Source organism: Mixophyes fleayi, chromosome 4 (genome assembly GCF_038048845.1).
Source record: "Mixophyes fleayi isolate aMixFle1 chromosome 4, aMixFle1.hap1, whole genome shotgun sequence".
Taxonomy (NCBI): domain Eukaryota; kingdom Metazoa; phylum Chordata; class Amphibia; order Anura; family Limnodynastidae; genus Mixophyes; species Mixophyes fleayi.
In genome coordinates this window covers 45,546,970-45,565,059 of record NC_134405.1, presented here as the reverse complement: position 1 = coordinate 45,565,059, position 18,090 = coordinate 45,546,970, and the positions used below count along the sequence as shown (strand labels likewise).

The following is an 18,090-nucleotide window of genomic DNA, read 5'->3' as shown; positions in this document are numbered from 1 at the left end:
CCCGCTCATCACGACGACGGTCGGGCCGCGTCTGAAGACCCTGGGCTCGCGGCAGTGTCGAGCCTCGTAACAAATATATATATATATATATTTATTTGCATTTGAACTGTGAACACTATTGTATTTAAAGTTCAAGATTAAAGTTTGCCGCTAGAAAATTAAAATGTATCACATTAAGCTTGAAAGTGCTCAGCTCGGTTCACACGTATAGAAACATATTTTCTTGAACATCCATCTAAAATTTTAGACATTCTGTGAAAATTCCGCACCACTTCGAACAGGCCCATCAGTCACCCTCTCTTCCTGTGACCATTCAGATGCTCCGATTGGCTACAAGATGTTCTTTACCTGCCACCTTCAAAACATGGTACACAGAAAACCAGATGAAAACTAACAAAAAAGGAGCTTACTTTGTCAAATGCACTTAAAAAACAAACAAACAAACCACAAAACAAAAACACCTTTACCTCTGTTCTTCTTAATGTCAGAATGATAACCCATACTGCACTCTAGTGGCAGTAGTGAGGAAAGGAACATTAATTTAGCCTACAATGTCCCAATACAAATATTCTTCCCATTTAATTTAAAGTAAACAATCAGAATTAACAATGATGATCATTTACCAACAGAAGGCGGTCATCTAAAGGTTATTTTCCTGATGCTTTGAACTTCATAAAAGTTAGTCGACATTCATTCAGTAATTGCCCTTTATTTTGTGTACTGACTAGCTTTTGTGATTACTCACCACTATTGTTTTCTTAAAGGTGCATTACTGTTCACCTAATAGGCACAGTAGTGTGACGGTGCAAAGGATGGCGAGTGTGAGGACCAGAAGCCATGCACATCAGTCTTACTATTAAGAATATTTTACACCCATATAGTGTGAAGAATGTGCTGAAACTGTGTAGGGACCTCAAATGTTCAATATGAAAATCAGTACTGCACAGTTAGGCAAATGAACACAAATAAAAGTAGCAGGGGGCACAAGGATAAACCACCTATTTTTAAAGTAAGGACATTAAAAGCACCCGTCACGTGGGGGAACCATGACCTTGTATATATGTGTAACCGAGTGTTATAAACACTACCGATAGACAAATCCTGCCCATTAAAGAGTCTGTGTGACATCATATATATGGAAATTAGAAGCTTGGTAACAGTATTATATTAGTAGAGTACATGAAGAACCCACAGACAGATGTAAAGTGACAGCCTGCAATTTGTTAAGGCATAAAAGGAAATGTCCTAGGGCTACTTTGGGATAGTGTAAGCAAATCTGATGAATGCTACTTGTTGGCCCATTTCTAACCAGTCGTCCCCAGTGGACCTTGTGTTATTCTCCCGTCCAACAGCTGGGTGTCATCAGTCATAAGCAATTCACCAGTTGCAGAGTACGATACCCGCACCTTAAACCCAACTACAAAATAAGGGGATGAATATTCTAAGACCTCATGTGTGTGGAGATCATTCCAGTACTAGGACAGCCCTCACCCTCCCAACAAAGCAGCACTGTGACCCCATGATTTATGCCAAGTTTAAAATACACCTCTGGCTGGTTAAACCTACTGAGCTCCGCAAACAGATTCATAACCGATACAGCAATACTGAGCTGCAGAGCTGTGTCTTACTTGTCCACAGAGACACTATTATCCTGTGACCCCACTTGAATGGTAGCAACACATTCGTATATTTAAAAAAACGGGGACTCATCAGTTTGTGTAACTATTCAGTTCCCCACAGCCTAGCATCTTCAAATAAAACAGGTACTGATAACAAAGCTCATATACCAGTAAGACAAGAGCTGGAATAGAGGATAGTGACTGAGCACACCATTAACTTGAAAAGTATTGAGGTGAATGGGTTGCTGTATTGAAATACAGTATATATAGTTGGCTAATGGCAATGATGCAGTATAAAATGAGAACAAGTGGACCTAAAGCTGCACTAACACTTAAAGTGGTGAACAAGGGCTACAGAATATGTTGGCGCTATATAAATAAATGACGATGATGAACACTCTTCAAGACCAATGAAAAGCTACAATCTCTGATCATGGTGTCTCATTGGTCCTCTCACTCAGACTATGACAGCGAGACTAACCACGCAGACTGCAGAAAAAAAGCATGCATAGAACGGCCCGCCATCAGGGGATGGGGCTATAATGCTCCACCCGCTCCAGGTGGTAGTACAACTTTAAGGGATGGAACCCATGGGGCACATTGCAATATCATCTCCTCAACTGGCTGGGGAAACTCAGCAGCAGGATGTATCTAACTGAAGGGAAAAGGCAGGGTATGATTTGAGTCAATCATGTGACAGTGCTATCCAGTCCTGAGAACTTATCTTTAGCAAGGTCTGCTCCACTAGTGGAGTCCCAGTGACAGTTGTAATAACTATTATAACCCCATTATAAGGCATGTATTTATGGTTTTTATGCGTTTTCCATGTTATGTTTAAGAGCTCATTCACACACCTATCTACTGTTAATGCGCTTTTCAGCCACTTGCAAGCACCTCAAAATAAGTAAAAATAGGATGCATGGGCTCATTCACAGCATTATGCTCTAAAACTTTAGAACAATTAAATTTGTAGAACACAGCCCAACCTATTTTTCACTTTCATGTGCTATGGTGCTACCACTACAATAAATTCTGGAAAAATTATCAAAAACACTTTAGTTTATATGCGTTTTACCTACTTTTCCGATGCATGTGTGAACGAGCCCTCAAGATGGAGGTGTTTTAGACTGTAGCTTGTGCTTTTATTAGTTGCTTACAATTGATGCAAGAAAAAAGAGTCTAAGCAATAACACATACAATGATTACTTGTACACACATTGCACTTTTATTGTGATACAAGTTACCTCAACAAAACCAGTGAAAAAAAAAAAGAAAAAAAAAAAGAAAAAGAAAAAAAAAAAAAAGTTTAACACCACAGCTGGACAACTAAGAGCCAAACCACTAGAGTAGCTTAATAAATATTGTGTTGCGTACAATTTGTGTGGAAGAACTTGATAGGCATTGGCAGTAACCCTGGCAGCTGCATCTATTGAATGGGAGGAAAGCTAGGGTGGCACATTCAGTCTATGCGGCTTCAGAAGCAGGTGGGAGTTCAATGACATGCCAGGGGGCGCGGCAACAGCCTTAAATAATGACCCTTGGCCAAGAGTGAGCTATATTTAAAGTGCACCCGATGCTTTTATATAGTGGATGCAGTCCTTTTGTGGGCTGTCAATTCACAAGGAACTAGTGAGACTCTTTAATGAAGCAGGGCTGCTTCCACTGTACCCAACAGGTACATATCAGATAGAGAGGATTGAAGCTGGGTCTTCAGTATATACTTCCCTTTAGGATAGAAAAGAGGCTTGGTGTTCCTTGTAAAAATTAAATTGGTTAGCTAAATGGCAAACCGCCTGCTTAGATAATATACCAAACCAGCATTCAACAGCTTTTAAAGATATTGTCCAGCCACAACTTAACACCTGGAATTTACGAATTGTATATATTCACATGCAAGGATATGACAGTAATCCTATATGGCTCATGTTGTCAACCAGGAGTCGCTCCCATGACAATTCATTGGGATTAAAATATATACGATGCTAAAACTGAGCTTCCACTTTGCGGACACTTTCAAAAGGAAAGATATGAGCAGGGTTACATATTGTTTTTTCTATAAATAGTAAAAGAAATAAGCATTGTGAACAAAGTTGACAATTACTCTGTACACATTAAACATGAGTGGCAGGATTCTGTGATAGGTGTCAAATATCTGCCACACTCTAGAAAGGAACCATAAACCCAGTGGCCCAATGATAGAAATGGTAAAACAGTTGCTAGTTCTTACAAACAGTAACCTTGTTAAAGACAAAAAGACCTAATTATAACAAGTCATGTTTTATTTTAAATTTTAAGGGTCGTGTCTATTGATTGAAAATAGATGGCAGGTATGACTGTTTACTCAAATTATTTTAAAGAATGAAAATGTTTGAAGTGAACCTGCGGCCTACTCAGAGGCGGAAGCCTTTTTCAGAGTTGATCCGATATTCATGAGAACTAAAGACATCACAGAGGCATGGTGTTGCTCAAGGTCACCGATCAATGTTCATTAGAAGACAGTCGGTCAATTCACTAGTAATTTAGGAATCGATAAGCCAAATTAAGGAGCTGCCTCCACAATGTGTAGACAAGATACAATTGAATGGCTACCAAATTCATAGTCAGATTATTTTTACGACATAGGCCTAAACCATCAGCCACAGATTTGGCCATAGGGACGTTAACAGTGAGTGGACAAAAGTAATTATGTGACATCATAGAATGTGTTTCTAAAGTCATTTACAAAACAAGCTGTGGTATCATGTCTCTGATCAGCACAAGTCAGCTCTGCTTCTAAGGAGGTCCAGGATGAACGAGACCTCTCCTGCTCAACTCCCAGGGGTGGAGGCCTTTTCATAGCTGAATTTAGAGAAACAGGTTTCATATGATGTTAGGAAGTGTACAGCATTGTAAACTGGAACTGAATACCAGTAACATCAGCAGACACTACATGTTCAGGTTTGAGTTATACACCAAACCTGAAATCATGTTTAAGTAATGAAAACCCATTGGAAACCTGTCAGTATATTAATGTCATATTTTAGTTTAGGAATCCGAACAAAGAATGTTCGTTAACGAGCCATATATACTTTATTATAAACGCTGACCTATCACTGAACAGTCTGGGTGCACAAACTGATATTGCTGTCTCCCAAGTCATTTTTTCAAGTTGAAAAACTTTATATATTTGGAGTCTTATTAATACAAAATACAGGATTGTTTGTGTCACAAAGAACATTCTCTTTAAAGATAAGAAACCTCTTTGGTTGACAAATTGCCTTTTCACCCCTTTCATGAACATAGCACAGGAGGGCCCCATAAATGCAATATGTTGAAGTGGATCTCTTTTCTAACATACTGTGCAGGAAGCAATTAAATGTATATTAAATTGCTCAGCCTATCAAATCAGTGCCTTAGGGATGTCATTTCCTGGTGAATTAATAGGATGCATTCTCATGAACATTATCAGTTCATGCCACAATATGGCTGCTACCACCATTGTACTTATGCAACTTTTAACATAAAACATCAAAAATTACATAGTTTCCTAGGCTTAGTTCTCATTTGATTAAGCAGAACCTGACAGCTACATACAGTGAAGTCAGCCATTTTGTCAGTTGAACACAATGCTCAGAACCAGTATCCCAATGTCGGCAAAGACTCACAAATTGGTTCAGCCGAGAAAACCAATAATTCCAGTGTGTGTGTGTGGGCGACAGGCGTCTAAACAGAATACAATTTACACCTGCTGGCAGTCCTAGAAATTGTACCAAAAATAATACACCCTTTAAAGAAAGCAGAGCATGTCAATGGACTTGTAGAGGCTGATGCAATGACTGTTTTAATTATCATGCAAAATTAAAGATTCAGTCCCTGTTGGGAACCACACAGACCACCAGCAACAACATCAGAAGTTAGATCCTGGCCACTGGTTCTTAACACAATGTGGTTAAAGCACATGCCAGAGCTCCCGGCATGCAGGATATAAACAATAGTAAATTGTCCTACTCATCTAGGTAGACCTCACACACGGGGGGAGTGTACATGTAACCCATGACTTAAGAAGTAGCCCCTTCATGCAGATCCCTTGCTGTCAACTGAAATGTTCAACACAGATATCAGGCTGCCAATAACCGCTGAAACCCATTATATGAACCGCTGATAAACTGACACTCTGAAATCTTCTGTGATTCCCATGGTATTTTAAAACCCAGACTACCCCTTCCCACCTGCCCTCGTCCTGCCTGTCTACATCCTGACCCCCGATTCTTTCCACAGAAGAGGATTCAATCTGTGCGAAGTATAATATGGATGCCAGAATCCGTGAAGACCGGGCCACTCATTTCTCCTGGCCGCAGAGCAAAGGAAGCGTCTTCAAATGGTTTCTGCATGTCACCTGCCGGACAGAGAGCGAAATACAATTATAGATATATAACTCAGGAGAGGATCAGCATTATGCTTTAAAGTATTGTATTACACCCTAATACTTTGCATTTGTCATATTTGCTACAGTCAATCTCATTTGCTATGATTCAGATGTATCATATATACAGATATTACCTACTCAAGGGTTTTTATAAAAACAAAAAAAAAAACAAAAAAACACAACTTAGTAGTAGTAGGTATGGATTTATTTTAAAGTTTATGTTATAAAATAGTGAGTGTGCATCAAAAAAGTGTGTAATATAAATTTATACATATATAGTTTTGTATTATTAGTAGGGACCTCTAGTGGTTACAAAGTATATTGCAGAAAAGTCCAAGGCAGGAAAAAAACTCCTTGGAAAATGATACCTCGTGAAATATTTGGGTGCTGTTATGCAAATTAGTGGGTGTGACTAATAGGCATATGTGTGTATTTTTTTCATGAACATGTATTGTGTATAAAAAGCATATTCAAACTAATCCGTATATAAATGCCTCAAAAGGTTACGCTTGTCTAACATGAAACAGCACACTTGGAAGTGCTCTCGGAACTTTCACTGAGATCACAGCTCCTCCATTATAGAGTTTAGTCCTTCAAGCTCACGTGTATAGCACCATATTGTGTGTGAAGCTTTGCTTCTGTGTTGCACTGGTGATCTGAGACAACACAGTGTCTACTTCGAGGAAAACCACGATTGCTACTCAATTATCCTTGTGTTTTCTCTAGACCAGACAGCTACTTATTAAGTAACAGTGCGTCTGGTTAGCTATTTCAGTGTAAGAGGAGCTCCCGGATGGAGGAGAAGAATCACAGGGATGGTGAGACATTGGCTGTTATTTCTTAATATAATATTCAATTTTTTTTAATGTTTGGGTTTAGGTGCATATTTAAGTGCTAGAAGCCACTAAAAGCTGCTGCAAGTGCAGTCTTAGCTCAAGAAAACAAGAGCGAGACTTCATACCTGAAGAGAACGGCCATTTTGTCTCACCGCACCTACCATAATAATCATTGCTATGGGCACAAGGACAACTTATATTCCCGTCACAGTGACCAGTAAAGCCCAGCCCAGACTAAGATGAGCATAACAGGAAGTTACCAAGGCGCCGTTAGCAGTAGGAAGTGATGTCTTTACCTACATTTCTCCTGCGAATCTGCATTAACTAATAGACACTAAAAACACAAAAACGTGAACATGCCTCTCCCAAAATTGCCCAAGTCTCCCCCGGCCTTAGCAGAGCTGCAGTCACTGAACTGAGAGGCCAGAGCTTCAAAATCCTCATCTCCGGATTTAATTTTCTGTATGTAGCCTGTGAACGAAGACAAGCAGGAAGACAATATAAGTTCTCTAAAGAAATGTACAAGATAAACACAGCTCAATACTATGACATAAAAGTACATTGGAGGACACTTCTGAACACTGTTCTACACAGGTGCTTTACAAAGATGGATGCTGGAGCAGTGATGGGGATCGTAGTCTATTCCATTTCCTTCTGTCTGTGCTGCAACATTAGCGTCTCCATAGAGATCAGTGATAAATGCACGGAAAATTTATATTAAAGTAGCTCTGTGCACACGGCAACAATCTGGTTGCTATGGGTTACACCACTTATTCTGCAATGTTATTTGTGGAACAATTTTCAGGTTTGTTCTACTTTATTCTGGATATAGTGGCTGGAGTTACTGGCCATTAACAGGCATGCCTAATCAACAACAGGTTGCAAATTGATACTGTCACTGTTTAAATGATGATTGTAATCATACATATATAATAACAGGAACACAATTATACAAACTGTATAAATAGCCTCAACTTGTACTGCTCATTTGCGTTACCTCTTAAACTGAAATTGGACATATCAGTGTTGTCAGAGGACTGGAAAAATGTAGATACTTATGTGGAAGTGGCAATTTCCTCCAGGAATAAACATTTATATAGGGCCAATTACATCCTACAAATGTGGTTCCATATTAGAGGCAGCTAATGACTTACATGCCAGACAGTTAAGGTTTTTTTTATCCCTTATAATCCTTATGGGACCACATGCATATATTTCCCTTATAGCAAACAAATCACATTTTTACATCTAATATAAGCTTAGTACTCTCTAGTGTTTCTACTTGGTACTGTACATGAAGTAGTGGAGAGGAAGCATATAAGAAAATCTTAATCAGTTTTGATGCTAAAAAGGTCATATCTTTCAAATGGAAGAAAACCGACACTCCAACTTTGCCTAAGTGGTTGACCTTTGTGAATGGCACACTTCTTATTTATAGGCTCACTCACATAATACAGGCTGTCCCCATAAATGTTCTCAAGTTTGGGACTTCTAGCTTGCCTAACCTGCGTCTTCTTTGTGCCTAATCTTTTAGACAGATCCTGGGTTTATCCTCCTCTATGCAAATTCCCCATAAACTGTTATTTGATGTATTTGTATATTTTGTGTTATTTATGGTGTAATGTTACCCTTTGCATAGCTTGTTTTGCTTAATCTTATTTTAATAAACAAAACAAAAAAACCTGCATAAATAAGTTACTAAAAGGGCCTTAAAAAGGAATGTCTACTTAGAACAAAGTCCATCTTCCCACAGCTAGTGGAACTATATTCAAGGGATGAGCATGAGGTGACAAACCATTGATGAAGAAGGCAACTGCCACAGAGCACTCCCTCCCCCCCAGCAGCAGTCATGCAGGAGTTATATTTAGTGCTATTGTAGGGTGCATCTTCTTTAAACATTTTGTTCTCCAGCCCTATGCGGTGTACATCACTGAAGTGTTCTGCAGGTAGCACACAGAGTCATTACCTTCTTGGCTTTGAGTTGTGCTGCTGTATATACACAGTGGCTCATTTTCACAAGCATAGAATTGGGCTTTTAATCACAGACAATTGTTCCAGTGATGTGGCCAGTAACCATTTTACACAGGGTTAGAAAAAGTATAATTATACTTATTTTAACTAGGGATTATTGGTTAGTTTAATGGGCCTTGCCTTTTGCCACCAATAATAGATTAAGGATAAACTACTTCAATTTGAGGTTTACATGATCTAATAGTACTGACAGACAGAAGAACCCAGATATAGGTCTACCCTGCATGTTGGACCGCCCTCTGGTGGGAGAGCTTCTAGAGTTTATGGCAGTGACATGCAGAAGGGCCTAGAATAAAACACATTGAGAACCATGCACACAATGTTGCAATAAATTATGCATATCTAAGGGTTAACAAGCATTATACTGACATCTGAAATTCTTAGGGACATAGTAAACAATCATCTGGTCTTCACCAAGTTCTAAATTTTGATAAATGTAAAGTGACAAGCAGAGCCATAACTTAATATTTTAGCGCCCTGGGGTGAGAAGGAAAATTGTTGCCCCCTTAGCTTTCAATTTTAATCAAAATAACCTAAAATATATATAAACTGCAGCCCCCTGCAGCATAGCACCCTGGGCAGTAACCCCTCTCGCACAGCCCTAGTGACAAGTAACTCATACCAGATTTAACTGTGTCATTATTTATGCAAACAAGCAATAAATAAGCCAACAAAAAGAAGCCAGGTGTGAAATCCATACAGGAGGTCTATTGAGCCAGGTATGTCTACTCAAGTGCACGGCCTTGTTTGATCCTCAGAAAGGGCTACCACTTCTACATATTGTCAATTCAGTCTGATTTGTTTTACCACCACACCAAGACATCTGTTAAGAAGGTGCAAACTAATGGCCTGCCACCTGTCGGGCCAGTTACAAACCCTTTTAGGGACTCTTAGGCATCCCAGCAAATTCACCCAAAGATCAGGTCGTATGATGCTCAGACAAATCGCAAAGAACCCAAAATCTAGGTCATTTAAAAAAAAATTGACTGAACAAATATGTTTTTTATGGAAGGGAAGCCATTAGAAAACCTATTCTCTCCAACTAAATAAGAATTACAAAAAAATGAGTGTTTTAGATTTGCAAAAATGCATCTGAACAAAACACAAAAGTCTTCTGTAACAAAGTCAGCTAGACAGATGAGACCAAAGTGTGGTTTTTGGCCTAAATGCATAATGCAATGTCTACCAAAAATCAAACAGCATATCACTACAAGAACCTACCCACCTGCCAGGCATGGTGGTGGAGGGGCGATTATTTAAGGTTGTTTTGTCCATCAGAACAGCTCACTAGAAATATTCTACTCACCACTTAATCTAGCGCTTACGTACCATTAATGAGTTCCAGGGCCTCGTCTTTGGTACGTGTGATTCTCTCCTGTCTCCATGATGAAGGACGCCTGGACTGACTGTGCTTCACCAATAGGTGAGAACATCGCACCTTTGTCGGATCACCTTGTCCATTTTTACCGCCTGCACTGGGCCTCTCCCACTGACTGGCATTGGTCATATGGTTGAAATAATACACACGTCCTGTAAAATAAAGTGTGCAAAGTACACGTCATCACCGATAGAAAACAAGTGTTTCTCGTGTTCTGCAGTAAACGTTACTGTGCTTCAGTCTTTCTCTGGACAAAAGGATTCCCAGACCATCCTGCTGTAATTACATGTGCTGAGCCAGTAGCTGTATATGTGGCTCCATTCCAACATCTCAAAATCTCATTGTTGAACTAGAATTAAGCTATGAGCGCAATAAATCATGTTAGCGGATTACCCAATAGTCCCTCTTCTGCACGAACAACCCCCCCTCACTTTTCCAGTTACAATTCAGAGTATTGAAATTGTTAGATGGGCTCCCATGTGCAGGATAATAGCTCTCTATGTAATTTATTTTTGGTTTTATCCATTTTTAGTGGAATATTTATGATACCCGGTATCGTATTAAATGGGAAAATTAAAGTTGAATAATAAGCAAAGCAGTTTTAGATTTTTCAAATATGCTGCTCGTATTGCAGTGGCAGGTTATACGTTGGCTCAGAGTTTAATTTTAATTTCACTGGTTCCAATACCTGTTCAACAAAGGTGCAAAGCACTGTGAATATTCTCACAGGTGACAATTAGTATCTCAATAACCCGATACATCCACTTCTTTTTATTCCTCAATGAAGGGTTTTTCCTGGATCTATTGGGTTTCTCTGACAACAGCTTGCCTTGCAGCTTGCAAAGCTACATATGAATACCTTTTTCTGCAGACCATTGATACTATATTTCTTTCTACCATTCTGCTTTATGACACAAGGTCATTTGAACACTTATAGTTGCAAAAAAATTCCAGTCTTCTAGAGCTGCAAGAAATATGTATTGCCACTCCAGCATTTAAAAGGATTCTCCAGCAAACTGTATAGTAAGCAATACTGTGCCCAGAAAATAATCTGAATAAGTTGCACTGTTGCCGGTGATATTGGGCATTTGGCAAAGTTTCCATCCATAAGGATCAAATATAAACTAATTAAATTACTGTAATTGTAAGATTACATTCTAAACATTAATCTACTGCCTGACATTGTGCAAAATGTATTTTCTGCTTAGAGCAAAAGTTTAGTGTGTGAAGCAATCACTTTTTTTTTGCAATGAACAAAAAATATTATCTGGTATTAAGTATTTGCACTTTTCAGGTTGATATGAACGGCCAGCCTCATGTTCAACTGTTTTGAAACATTCTTTTTCAAAGGTTGCTTTTGACACATGTAATAAAGATTAATTTCAGGACGCTTTTTTTCTTTGTGGTTATGATGACTAATTTTTGACTACAGAATGTTACAATCCAGACATTCAATCGTATCTAATCATTTATTTTTTGTTTTAAAGACACAGTATATGTGAGTAACAATCCATCTAATACAATCGGATGTAGATGGCCAAATTGAATGATAATCTGTTGGTTATAAGTGGAAAATGTTTTATCTGAATAAAAAAAAAAAAAGTCTAAAGCTGACTGAAAAGTGTGTATTACAATTAAAATCTAGCAATCTTATAACTATCCTAATTTGTGCATGCACTACAGATGTCTTCCTGCCAATTCAATCCAGAATTGTAATGTATGTGAAGCAATTGATTTTTGATGAACAAGCTGATTAAACATGGTCATTCATTCAAAAACAAGAAAAATGAGTCAGTGTCCAGCTTTACAGTTTGAAAAAAATACTGGATTAAAAATAAAGTGCTAAGTCCGTCTCGTGCATGTCTCAATTGTATATTTATGCGATTGCCTAAAAGAGAAATTGCTTGTATGGAAAGAATAAAAATTTATGTGTGAGACCAGACTTAGTTTCTGATATTTAATTACCCTTTCCCACTTCTACACCACAGATGGGAAATACCACGTGGGATCATTCCAGTGTAATAGATTACATACTGTATGGCCCTTATCCAATAAAGACAGACATATCTAGCTTATAAATCGCTTATAGAACTGGATTACTATTATTTTTTCCCCAAGTTAGCAAGTTCATTACGGGTTATATATATATATATCCAAGCGAGTATAATACCTCTCCCCTGGGAGAAACAAGCATGTAAACTGAATAATCTCACTCAATGTTTTTAAAAGGATAATTTTACAATACATGCTGTTGGCTTTAGAACAATACTAACATCAAAAACATAAAATTACACATTTCCCCTTCTCCTAAACTGTTGTACTTCTAAATTATAATTTTCACATACAAAATTATTAGGTATAACCAATTCTTGCAGCATTCTAACCTCAAATCTGTGCCTTAGATAGGGTAACACATGTACTAGAACAGAGGTGCTCAAACCCAGTCCCAGACCAACAGGTCATGTTTTCAGGATTTCTGTCTACAGAAATGGTGGCTTAGTGGTTAGCACTTCTGTCTCACAGCATGGCCTTATCTGTGTGGAGTTTGTATGTTCTCCCCGTGTTTGTGTGGGTTTCCTCCCACAATCCAAAGACATACTGGTAGGTTAATTGGCTGCTAACAAATTGACCCTAGTCTGTGTTTCTGTCTGCCTGTGTACGTTAGGGAATTTAGACTGTAAGCTCCAATGGGGCAGGGACTGATGTGAGTGTGTTCTCTGTACAGTGCTGCGGAATTAGTGGCGCTATATAAATACATGATGATGAAACAGGTGGGATAATTACTGTCCTAGAAGAAAATAACTCACATGTGTACGATTAAAGAAATCCTGAAAACACAAACTGTAAGTAGCTCTTGAGGACTGAGTTAGAGCACCTCTGCACTAGAAGGTGTTGGGTTATTACCCTGCACAGGACATGACTAGATTTAGCACTGCCAGCACCTACTTCAACAAAACAGGCTATTTAGAAGAGCATTTGATTTGTTAAACTCTCTCCCCACCCTCAGTGTGCATAAAAGTTATAAACACTTGAAAGCTACTAACAACTCAGCTTTACACACAAGACTGAGCCATTACAGCACCCAGCCCCACCAACCCATCCGCACTCTCCCTACCTCCAATGTACATAAGAGTTATAAACTTAAATGCTATGAACTATAACAAAACTGCTATACTGGAGGCACAGAACCCCACCAAAAAAGGGAAGTAAAAGGAAACAAAGTACAGAAGAAAGAAGAGAAAAAACTACAAAGAAGAAACAATTCTTCAAGGAAAGCTGGTACATAGTACAAGGATAACTGAGCCCAATTGAAAAGTGCTAAAGAATTTCCTGGCGCTATATAAATGTTGGTGATGGCAGATACATACAAGGACAATTGATACTCCCATCACACTCACCCATGACAGAGTCTCTTTTCACATCCACCGATAAATTTTCAAGAAAAGTAGGTATAGTAGACCCCTAATTTATGAGATTTTCCCACTCTCCCTTCTTCTCTTCCTCACAGACAACTGCGCCACAAAACCCCCACTTCTAAAACCTATGCTAACCCGAGTGTGGTAATGCCCATAAAGATAACATATCATTGTTAATGCTCAGTAAGTTGCCCATTAGTAGCTGTAACGAGAGTGGGTGAGTGGGCTATTCTAATAAAGGTTACATCTGCCTGGCATACACACTGATAAGGACATTCCCCTTATCAAAGTGATTAACTTCATGTGTGCTACAGTGATGCCCATTGTGCTTGACTGCTATAGGGAGATGGCAATGTGCAGGATGGGACTCACTTCATCTTGCCCAGAAAATAAGCAGGTACCATTGAAGACATAGACAGTAATCCAACACCTCCTACAGTGGGAACCAATTCAGGCTTAAAAGGAGCAGTGTCTGGGCTGGGAAGCCTTGCTACAATTCCAGAACCCATCCAGTAAGACACTGTTAAGTCTTATGTTAATATGGGTCTGCCAAAAGCGGGGCGACATTGGACCTGACCAGTGCCCTGTGGCGGAAAGAGCAAGCACAGATTGATCTGCCAAGATACTCTTTGGAGAGAGGGTGACCAATAAGTATCCAGGACTGTATTGCTTCCTCTGTTGGGCTTGTGAAATGGTTATGTTTGCAGTGCTCTATATAGAACGGCTATCGACATTCTGTGAACCCTTAACTAAATCAGTTCTGTCTGAAAATACTTGCCTAGCTCCTGAGCTATACCCACGAGTAACCTTGCAGGGGAAAGTCTGAGGTATGTCAGGCGAATCCCAGCGGACACTCACTATCACACAATTATATATTGGTCAATGCCCTATTAGGGTTGGCTTGTGCAACAGCATGGGTACCAATGTAAAACAGACATATGGTCACCCTCCCAAGAATTCATGCCTGTCATGATGGCAAAGAAAACTATCTATGTTAAATACAGTCCTGCATGTATTATTTTGCATAGTTTAAGGCGGCGGTTCCCAAACTGTGCGACGCAGCTCCCAGGGGCGCTGTCACTGGGGTGCCGCGGGCCAAGCATTGAAAAAATGAAAGAACACAGAAACTTACCAATCCGCCGGGCGCCGGGACCCAGCAGCCTCCTCTCTCCCGCAGCTGTCACTGAATATCGACATCAGTGACAGCTGCGGGAGAGAGAAGGCTGCTGGGTCCCGGCGGATTGGTAAGTTTCTGTGCTCTCTCTTTTTTTTCTATGGCTGGCGCGTGGCAGAGGGGTGAGAGGGAGCGTGACAGCGGGGCAGAGGAGGGGGGACATCGTGAGAGAGGGCAGAGGGGGGGGGACATCGTGAGAGAGGGCAGAGGGGGGGGGGGACATCGTGAGAGAGGGGGCAGTGTGTCTGGATGCAGAGGGAACAGAGTGCCTGAGGGCAGTGTCTGGATGCAGAGGGGGCATTTTTGCATACAACTAAATAAGTATTTCTGTCCTGACCTAAATACTACTTCTAAAACAGGACTGCTCAATAATTATTTTGGAGGGGTGCCTTGAAAAAATGTGGAGACTCTAAGGGTGCCGCAAACTGCAAAAGTTTGGGAACCACTGGTTAAGTGTTATTGTAGTTAAGCACCATGGGCCTGATTCATTAAGGATCTTAACTTTAGAAACTTCTTATCTAAGTCTCCTGGACAAAACCATGTTACAATGCAAGGGGTGCAAATTAGAATTCTGTTTTGCACATAAGTTAAATACTGACTGTTTTTTCATGTAACACACAAATATCAACTTTAAATTTCAGTGTACAAATAAGCTATCAAGTATTTGTGTGCTACATGAAAAAACGGTCAGTATTGAGCTAATGTGCAAAACAGAATGCTAATTTGCACCCCTTGCATTGTAACATGTTTTTTTCCAGGAGACTTAGATAAGAAGTTTCTTAAATTAAGATCCTTAATGAATCAGGCCCCATATTCTTAAAACACCAGTTTCTGTACTTTGAGCACTAGAGATAAATGCTTTTAAATGTTTTTTAACTGGAAAGACCAGGTTAATATTTTGTTTCATTCATTACTGGAGCAGAAAGAGGGATTATACAATACTACTGCCCCATTGCAAGTAACTGGACACCTGGCACTGTGTGTGACCTGTTCCAGGGGTTGGAATTAGTAGAACAAAAGGTGCTATGGGATGTGTACCCTAATTCTGTAACTACAACATGTAATTTACAGTTGGTCCCTGTACACGAACAGGCAGCTAACATTGACATTTTCAGTTGTGCATGCCAGAGCAGACAACTGGCACTATGGGAGACCTGTTTCAAGGGATAAGGGTCTAAAACCAGCATAAAGAAATTGTATGTGGATTAAAGGAAATAAAAAAAAGCATATGGTACATAGCTAATTTAAATATAGCAATGCACACCTTGTTAAAAGTATAATTTTACAACATATCAGATAGTGAATTATAGTACAAAAATTATAGGGCAAAAATAAAAGGATCAAATAAACCGTATTATAGACAAAACTATAATGCACCAAATATAGTCAGCTGTAGGAACAAAAGTGATCTGAAGGAATAAAGTTATAACTGTAAGTAATTCAATATGAGGTACAAATAATAATAGAAAATGTGAGAATATCCTGTCCACACTCACTGTGCACGTAGGAAAGGGGCCCACCCACTCCCACTATTGCAAACGTGCAGCCCAGCCTACAGCTAGAGGCCTATATCGCCCCCCTGCGCCGTGACCATGTACATCCTGCCCTGTGTTATTACACCGCTCCAGCACACTATGCAGATCGCTCCCACACGCAGCATCTGATTAATGACGGAGCACCAGCAGGGCCGTACGGGTCCAACCACCACTGAGCACATCACATGTGCACATAGGATACGGGCCGTCATTATTACCAGAGCTGCGGCTCATCCGCTTCTCCCACCCGGGCGGCAGTTTCTCCTCGTCCGCCATCTTCACTTCTGCGTCAGGCTAGGCTCCGCCCCCGGTGACGTGGACGCCCGCTACTGGCCGCGCTTCACACAGAGACGGAGGGAGACAGAGCGCTGTGTATGGCTGGGCGCTCGCCTACGTCATTATTGTGGGGATACAAGCAAAGGGCGGGAGGAAAGGAGCCAATAAGAGGGCCCGGGAAACAAGCAGGACAGCGGGAAATGGGAAGGAGTGGCGTGAGGGAGAGAGGTGCGCATTGTCCTCGTTACTGCGCATGCGTAGACTGCACAGCGTTTATCACATTAACCGACACAACCATTCAATCTACTGAACTGTCTGAGGGAATGATAGAGCGATGACACTCGGCCAAGAGTCTGGTCTGGCTGAAGCACTCTTTTTGTGTAGTGGGTTTACTGTGCAGATGCCCACATATACCTAGATGTTTATTTCAGTGTGATAGGAGTCTCTTAGGGGCAGGGCCAGTGCTAGGGTCCTTGGCGCCCTAGGCACACTTTCAAAATCCACCCCCCCATGTCTTTCCTTACCTTAAGTTGGCTCCATAAAGCTGCTTCTCTCTGCCAGGTCCTGTCCCTCACTGACACTGTCGGGCCGTGATGATGATGTCACGACCGACTGTGATTGGAGGAGACGGAGCGCCCCATCAGCTGTTGGAGGGGAGGGCGGCGGTGGTGATCCATAGCCCCTCCCCGTGGATCTATCTGAAGCTGTGCGGCGGCCGTGGAAGGTATGGTCAATGGTCGCCGCACAGTTTTAAAGTAATTTTAATTCTGTGGCGCCCACCAGAGCCTGCTTAGGGGTCTAGTTATACCTTCCAACCATCCTGATTTAGGCTGGACAGTCCTGACTTGGGGGCTGCTGTGTCCCGACTGGCAGAAAATTAGGAAGTCATTGCATGGCAGAGCAGCGGTTCCTGTGAGGAAGAGCGCTAGGTACACCGCAGGGGTGTGGTCATGCTTTCATTGTGAAGTGGCCACTCCAACTGTGACATGTTTATGCCCCCTGCCCAAATGTTGGAAGGTATGATTTGTGAAAGAAATACTTTATATATATAGCGAAGACAAGAGTTTTCGCTGGTAGTAGGGCTTTTCCCGTTTTAACAAAGACCCCTTGCTGGTGAATAGCGATAGCGTTTTGTGAAGCTGTCCCATGCAAACCATAGGGAAGCCTATTTACCATGGACAGCAGGGGTAAAAGTAATGCCGCTGTCATCCTATCACCATCTCGGAATGACAATATCAGAAGCTGTGCACTGTTAAAATTGCTCTTAACATAATTATTATTTATGTTTTTCTATATTGTACAATTTTATTTAATTTTGTCAGAAAGTGGGACTGGAAGCCCTGTCCGATTCTTCCAGTCCCATTGTGCATGTGTGAAGCGGCTATGCCAGGTGTTACAAACGTAATGGAATTTGGATGAA

At 40.6% G+C, this 18,090-nt stretch overlaps 1 protein-coding gene across 2 annotated transcripts; it reads right to left on the bottom strand.

The window, feature by feature from the left end:
• Positions 1–2,821: 2,821 nt before the first annotated feature.
• PIN1 (peptidylprolyl cis/trans isomerase, NIMA-interacting 1) lies at positions 2,822–17,270 on the bottom strand. 2 transcript variants are annotated; one of them, XM_075206865.1, is made up of 4 exons: positions 17,195–17,270; positions 10,221–10,421; positions 7,221–7,331; positions 2,822–5,994 (listed from the first exon to the last, which is right to left on the bottom strand). In XM_075206865.1, exons 2-4 carry the CDS (start codon positions 10,396–10,398, stop codon positions 5,885–5,887), a joined length of 399 nt encoding a protein of 132 aa, XP_075062966.1. In that variant the 5' UTR covers positions 10,399–10,421; positions 17,195–17,270; the 3' UTR covers positions 2,822–5,884. The 2 variants fall into 2 exon arrangements, with proteins under 2 accessions (XP_075062966.1, XP_075062965.1); XM_075206864.1 differs by lacking the exon at positions 17,195–17,270 and adding an exon at positions 16,613–16,729.
• Positions 17,271–18,090: the final 820 nt, after the last annotated feature.

Excerpts from the sequence above, each read along its gene's own strand:
- PIN1 (XM_075206864.1), bottom strand. The coding sequence starts at position 16,670 with ATGGCGGACGAGGAGAAACTGCCGCCCGGGTGGGAGAAGCGGATGAGC. Across the intron at positions 10,422-16,612 it reads GCGGATGAGCCGCAGCTCTG|GACGTGTGTATTATTTCAAC; the intron begins GTAATAATGACG and ends TTTATTTTACAG. Across the intron at positions 7,332-10,220 it reads GGCCCTGGAACTCATTAATG|GCTACATACAGAAAATTAAA; the intron begins GTACGTAAGCGC and ends CTTCGTTCACAG.